This window comes from Cucumis melo, chromosome 7, assembly GCF_025177605.1.
Source record: "Cucumis melo cultivar AY chromosome 7, USDA_Cmelo_AY_1.0, whole genome shotgun sequence".
Taxonomy (NCBI): Eukaryota; Viridiplantae; Streptophyta; class Magnoliopsida; order Cucurbitales; family Cucurbitaceae; genus Cucumis; species Cucumis melo.
The window spans coordinates 9,857,260-9,864,351 of NC_066863.1; the positions used below are offsets into that span (position 1 = coordinate 9,857,260).

At 36.1% G+C, this 7,092-nt stretch overlaps 1 protein-coding gene across 6 annotated transcripts; it reads right to left on the reverse strand.

The window, feature by feature from the left end:
* Positions 1 to 960: 960 nt before the first annotated feature.
* On the reverse strand, positions 961 to 6,417 carry LOC103487546 (uncharacterized WD repeat-containing protein C2A9.03). 6 transcript variants are annotated; one of them, XM_008445885.3, is made up of 10 exons: positions 6,167 to 6,417; positions 5,691 to 5,853; positions 5,431 to 5,598; positions 4,933 to 5,019; positions 2,525 to 2,659; positions 2,302 to 2,412; positions 2,100 to 2,191; positions 1,858 to 1,963; positions 1,694 to 1,780; positions 961 to 1,585 (listed from the first exon to the last, which is right to left on the reverse strand). In XM_008445885.3, exons 2-10 carry the CDS (start codon positions 5,847 to 5,849, stop codon positions 1,172 to 1,174), a joined length of 1,359 nt encoding a protein of 452 aa, XP_008444107.2. In that variant the 5' UTR covers positions 5,850 to 5,853; positions 6,167 to 6,417; the 3' UTR covers positions 961 to 1,171. The 6 variants fall into 6 exon arrangements, with proteins under 6 accessions (XP_008444107.2, XP_050943520.1, XP_050943523.1 ...); XM_051087563.1 differs by lacking the exons at positions 5,691 to 5,853; positions 6,167 to 6,417 and adding an exon at positions 3,987 to 4,062 and having other exon boundaries at positions 5,431 to 5,493; XM_051087566.1 differs by lacking the exons at positions 5,431 to 5,598; positions 5,691 to 5,853; positions 6,167 to 6,417 and adding an exon at positions 3,987 to 4,038 and having other exon boundaries at positions 4,933 to 4,997.
* Positions 6,418 to 7,092: the final 675 nt, after the last annotated feature.

The window sequence follows — 7,092 nt, forward strand, 5'->3', positions numbered from 1 at the left end:
ACTGGGAAGTAGAGATCACATTTAATCTACGGGACCCCGAACGGGACGGAGAATCCTCGAATACACGGGAAATGGGGAAGGGAGTGAAAAAAAAATTTCTCTGTTAGCAACACGGGACCGAGGAGGGATAATACAACCCCGACCTTGATCAAAAATATAATTATAAATAAATATATAAAATGAAATATAAAAATAAATATTTATCTATTTACTTATTTGATAATATGTAAAAGAGTAAAAAGAAAAACATATTTTGATTCTCTACCCTTCTTTTTCTCTATTCCATTCATTTTTGTGAATTTTTGTGAATTTATTTTAAAAAGTATATGTTATGTATTGACTCGTGATTTGTAAACTTTTTAAAAAAAATATGTTTTTCTCTCTTAAAAGTAAAAATACGATGTAATTAAAAATTTTGTTACAATAGTTATCTATTGATATTTTTATTTTTATAAACAATGACAATTTGACATTTTAATTGTTTCAAATAAAAAAATATAATATTCTGTCAAAAATAAAAACTTTGAAAATGTACGTACATTTCAAAAAATGATATTAAACTTGAAAAAGAGAGAGAGAGAGAATCCCCATAGAGGAATTGATAGGTACGGGAAATGGATAGGGAAGTGGCATCCCCGGCCTCGCCTCGCCCGTGGACATCTCTACTGGAAAGGGAGTGATATATACCAAAGGGCCCACTCGTAAGGCAATATACAAAAAGAATGTTTTGGGGTTAGCATGGGTTTTGTTTTGGAAAGGCTGCTGTAGGCTAGTCTCTCCTTCCATCCTTCTCCAAGGAACCGGCTATTGTCCTTGTTTGCTTTCATTTTCCTTACTTGATATATCAATATATCGCACAGAGAATGGCTTGTTTTTCAGGTTTGGGTCGCATCACAATATCATAAAGAACAACCAATCGTTTTAGATAAAAATCACCAGAGATCAATTAAGTTGTGCTACTTTTAAGATCAGAAAAGAGAACTTTGAATATTTCATTGAAATCAATGAAGCTCCGAACTTTGAACTTGAAATCCCAACAGCCAAACCCTCTCTTTTCTCTCAACTTCTATATACAAACCTTTTTCTCCTTTCCCTTTTACATAATAATCCACATACAAATTCTTGGAGAGTTATTTACACGTACATTCACATCACCAAAAGAATGGTTGCTTTAAATCATGATGTCCAGATACCTATTCTCACGTCTCCTGTTGAATTCTAATAAGCTACCGTAGGTTCGATCTGACACACCAACAAAAAGAGATTCAGTATCAGGACTGAAGGATATGCCTGCTATTTCTCCAAACATATCAATCTCTTGGCCTTCAACGTACCCGGACTGGGTATCAAAGATATGGACGAAGTCTGCTGGCTCAGCCATAGCCATAAATCTACCATCCGATGTGAATTTTATAGCTCTTATAGCTCCCATCCTTCCTTTTAGAACACCCACGGACTCCGACATTTTCCTCACATCCCATAGCCTACAGGTTGTATCTTGGTTTCCTGTGGCCAGAATACGGCCATTTGGGTGCCATGCTGAGCTAAATGAATAGTCTAAGTGCCCTTGAAGGCATCCAATAGCCTGTTCAAAACCCCTACCATTTTAGTATTCAACTAACAATTCTATTGGCCATCCTATTCCTAAAACGAAGTACAATAAACATGTAATGAAAGGGTAAGAAGTACTCACTCGGCCAGAATTCACATCAGTGATCAAGCAATCTGGACTGTCCCCAAGAACAGCAAGCATCTTACCATCTGGACTGACGGATGTGTTCTGTGAGAGAACCGTGTTAGGGGTGCCCTCAAATTATCAAAACAGTAATAAAAAAAAACCGAGTGGATGGCACTCACATTTACAGACCAGTCAAATGAGAAGCAACCAAGGGAAGAAAAACACTCCGCATCGTAAATCCTGATTTTGCAATCGTTATTTGCCGTCATGATCTTTGTTCCACCTCTGCATTAAAGAGAAGATGATCAACTGTCTTTTTCTTTTTTTTTTTTTTTTTTTTTGTATGCTAGTGTACATACATTGGAAACTTAATAGTTTACTCGGACAATTTTTCCCACTGATAATTCCTAGTGGTGCTTACACTGAATCACGATAAATATCCACAGCATTGGTGATAGCATTCTCATTTGCTGTAACCTTTGTGCAAAATGCAACCTCTGGATGATTTAGGTACTGAACAAAGCATTAGAAAAACAAACATCAGATGTTCAGTAACACAAGGAAACTGAGTAGGAAGTTATCAAGTGTGTGCTCCATATGTTTTTAACTACCAACTTGCACACCTTGCAAATAAGTTCCCCTTGAAAACCACCAGCAACAACCAGATTTTCTTTAACCGCCATGGTGCTTATCTGAACTCTAGAAAGTGACTGAGACATCAATCCAGGGAGTTTCTGAACAAGCCATCAAAACTATGATCAATAAAGGCACTCAATGATCTGGAAAGGAAAACTTTAAGAGCCGGGCATTAGCGTGGAAAAACATTTTCCAACAAAGCATGCATACCAGAGTGGGAACAACTGGTTTAGCTACATTTAGTACTTCTTTGCTCCTTCGAAGCAATGAAGACCAGTGCAATACTGAATAGTTCTGCATTAGGTATACATCATGCTTGGAAGTTGCCCATAACAGATTTCTCAGCTGCAAAGATTGAAAAACAGAAGTTGGTGGATACGTCAATGAATATAGTAGAATGTCTAGGAGTTAATTCACCAAAATGATGATAACAAAATGAGTAAGAAGCAATCAATCGAAAAGATACTCCGGTGTGTTTGTTTCAACAAACTCCAGAAAGCAAAATACTTGACTAGCTTGTCAGCTGGGACTCTCTAGAAGCCTAAAATGCCAGCCTACGTGACTAGTTTACTTCACTCAACTTTAGAAGCCGACATATCAGAAACTGGGTGACTAATTGACTTCACTGAACCAGTGAAACTTATACATGGGCAAGGACAACACAACCTTGAATATATCAATAAATAATTCACAAAATTCCACACATCATGTGAAATAGACGAAGGTGGTGAAACCAAGTGCTGGTACAAGAAACAACAAAATATTATAACTATCATGGACACAGAAAAGCTGAATGAAAGAACGTACTGACTAAACATTGGAAAGAAAAAGCAAAATAAGGTAAATTAGAGAGCACAAAAATGTTTCTAGGCCTTGCAGAGAAACTACAGACCCGGCAACTGCCAGACAATCTTGAAACAGATACAGAGAGCCACACAAAGGCATGTGCTAAATATGATAAGAAAGGTGAGGACCCATTTGGCAGATCCTGCCTCCCTTCCACCCCACCCAAGGACTCTGAGCTCTTGTTTCAGAGCATGACACACTCAATTTTCTACTGTTATGAGATGACCTTCGCAAGATGCAAGACTTAAGAGTAGTGCTATATATAATCTCACCGAGAGAAACAAAAAATAACGAGATCTAAATAAATGTTTGATTAGCATGTGGTGGAAGTGAAAAACCAGTCTCTAGAACTGAGAAACTGAAATATTGTATAATAATATAACCATGTATCTGTTAAAAACCACAAAATTGAATCAAAGAAATTAAGGCCGTGGCCGTGCATGGGATAACTCAACAAAAATTGTAGTTGGAGTGTGCGAATAGGATATTCTTTAAAAAACTAAACACTAAAACTAAAACTAACATAGAACAAAAATAATCTCCAAGAAATTAAATCAACCATTCACCATGACACTTCGAACCCTTATGTTATCAGATAGCGAAGGCCAAACAAAAGAAACTCTATCCTAATAAAACTACCACAAGAAACTATTCAAGTCGAAGCATCATAAAGAAATTTCATTTAAATGCATCATTGTGTGCATAAAGATAGAAATTAACTATTTCAATGACAGACCCCTAAGATTAGGGAATAGACAACATTTAACTAAAGCAATTTTCATACGGCCTCTTATGGCTTAAATGCTTAGACGGTTTCCTGTCATACCATTTAAAGGTTGCGCCAGCTGCTCAGTTATAACTCCCACCTGCTTTACATGCTGAAATAAAGTGAAATAGCAGTCCTAAATAGCAAAGAGAGGTTAATTTCATGTCATGGTTAACAGCCAATAAGCAACGCATCTACAACTTCGTCATGGAAAGTTTGAAACAAAATATAAGGATACACAAAGAACAGACACATTGCATCTACAGGGAAAAACAAAAATGATTCTAAAAGGAGAAAAAAAGAAGTTGACTGTATAGTTATTTATCATAATTGCTCCACAGAATTAGTTCATACACTTGGGAGAAGCAATAGCAAAACAGTGTTAAGTGCTATAAGGAATAGTACATACCACAAGCATAAAAGCGAATCTCTAACTCAATGATCTGAACGACCACAACTGATAAAAGACTAATCCTATTGCGCTTGAATCCATGACAGAGGAGGACATGTTAAGGAGAAATATGACTAATAATGGCTGTGGGGTTAACTGTTTGCATCTTGAACAGGGAACTGTTTCTTGAGAGGGCACATATTTATAAATCAAAAAGAAATATCTACCGGACCGGGCGTGTATTAAGATTAGATCTATTTTAAATCACTACGAAACCCATCTGCTCCACTAAATTTAATTATATCTTTTAACGCCAAATTTGTAGAAGGCACAACAAATCAAAATCAACCACGGCAGACTACTACTTTTTCCCAAACTGAGCATGCTCGGTGGATAAAGGACCACCAAACATGAAAATGGGCAGAAAAGGAAAAAGATACGTTTTTTATTATAAAAAAAAAAAAATACAAAGACGACACAGGGACTTTGTAGTCAACCTCGCCAAGAAAAAAAATTAATTCCAAACTAAACAGCCATAAATACGAATATCTAAAACGGAAATAACTATCCAGTACGACAAGAAGAAAAACAAATACTACGAATAAGAATCTCAACCTGGAAATGCACAATTGTTGACTTGACAAGTCTGGTATTGAACTGAAAGTCATAGAAAGCATGTCCCATCTCTACTTGCAAGCATTCCTGTTTAACAAGAAAGGGCAAGAAAACCAACTGATTTTTCAAAAAAAAAAAAAAATACAATGAATGAAAAAACATAACATGGCTTAAAAGTTTATTCTTCAATCATAAAAGTGTTTGTTCTCAATTTCTGAAACGGGATAAAGGAGAGTATCCAAGGGACTTCCGAAAAAGTGAATGAATGGTATCTCCTTATCTTATATTATTTAAAATTCAGGAAAGTGAATTAGGAATTACATGAGAGAGTAAGATTACTTGAATCAAACGCAACTTGCCAAACAAAATCGACATATCCCATTTTCAATTTGTTTTGTTCCCAAAAGAACGTAAGAAGATCGATTCTCTCATCGTCATAAAAGATAAAGAACTAAGCCATGGCCAAAATAAAAGTGAGATAACGACAGAGCCACTGACCTTTTCGAGGTCTTCGCGAGGGCGTGAGAGGTTCTCATAGTTTTTGTACTGTTTCAAACGTGTCTCACGGCACTTTTCCCTTGTAAAATGAAGCCTCTCCCAAGGTATACCTTGTATATCTTTCCCATTTCTAGCGTCCAATGCAGACGTATCAGTTCTGGACTTGCTCTGTTGAAGTCAAACGTCATTTTCAGTAATTGTTTTCCCCCTAACCAAAACTAACGTGAAGAGGACTAGAAATAGAAGGCCACACAATATACCATCTCAAAGTCATCTTCGAAATCAGAGTCCAGAGAATCTACATCGCTACTCCTCTGCGTTTCGTCATCGCCAAAAGAGGAGTCGTCATCGAAATTAGCCACGTCGTAATAATCTTCATCAACAAGATAATCAAGGAAGTCGTTTCCAAAATTTTCCATGGATCTACAAAATGAGAAGCGTGCTTTTGTAAATTTATCCAGCAAACAAAAAAATGAACCAAGACCGCAAAACAAACAGCTAGAAATGAGAAACCAAATAAAAACAGAAGAAAAATATATCCAAAGTCATGCAAAATTCATCACTACGCTCCACGAAAAGTAATCTCAAAAATCATACACATTATAACTGAAAAATAGCATTAGATGATTCTTTCAAGTTCCATCAATAATCACAAAACCGACCTCGCAGAAGCAGAGATCATAGTAGGAAAAAAAAAACTGAACATAAAATACATAAAAAAGAGAAACAATAATACCTAACAACCGAGTAGAGAATTGAAATAGCAGTGAAGGAAGAAGATGGAGAAGACACGAACGGCTGTGAATAAATGAACCGAGAATGCGTTCCGGTAAAAAGCAAAGAGGGGATGGAACAAAAAGATTCAGAGAATTTCGGAATTTAGAAGAAATGAATTGAATGGGAGAAAGAGAGGAAGAAGAGAGGAAGAAGAAAGGAAGAAGAAGATGATTAGAGAGAAAGGTCTAGAGAACTTCTGATGAAAAGAGCGAGGGAAAGCGGAGAGTGAAGGCAGCTATATATAATGAATAAAAAGGGAAATGGATTCATGAATCGGATTCGGGGTCCATGGGGCGGGTCAGGAGCAAAGTGGGACCAGACCAACCGCCCATTTTACCGGCAACGGGCTTTTCCAAATTGTTAATTTGGGCCCACACGGGTACTATTCGCACGCTCGGTGTCTTGGAAACACGTGTGAGGAGAAAAACCCAAGGGAGGTTTTCCTCCGTTCTTATTCAGAGGAAATAACTTATAAGCCCTTAGTTCAAAATTGATGATGTGTCAAGTGGCCAATAAGTACACCAAGAATTGATAATTTTAAAAGCCCTTACTTCATTTTTAAATACTCTAGATTTGTATTTTTATCTTTTATTTTTTTTTTTTTTTTTTTTTTTTTTGCGATTCGTCAAAAATGAAAATACGAAAATTAATATATATATATATATATATATATATAATATTAAAATAAATAAATAAGAGGATACAATAAGAAATTAAAAAATTATCCTCAAATTTCACTCTCATTTGTAACAATTTGACAAGTAAGAGATGGAATACATGCCCATCCTACTTCCAAAACACACCAAATTTTACTATATCACTGTTTATAGACAACTATACTACTATTTATAAACAATTTGACAAACAAGCAGGGGATGAAGCAAA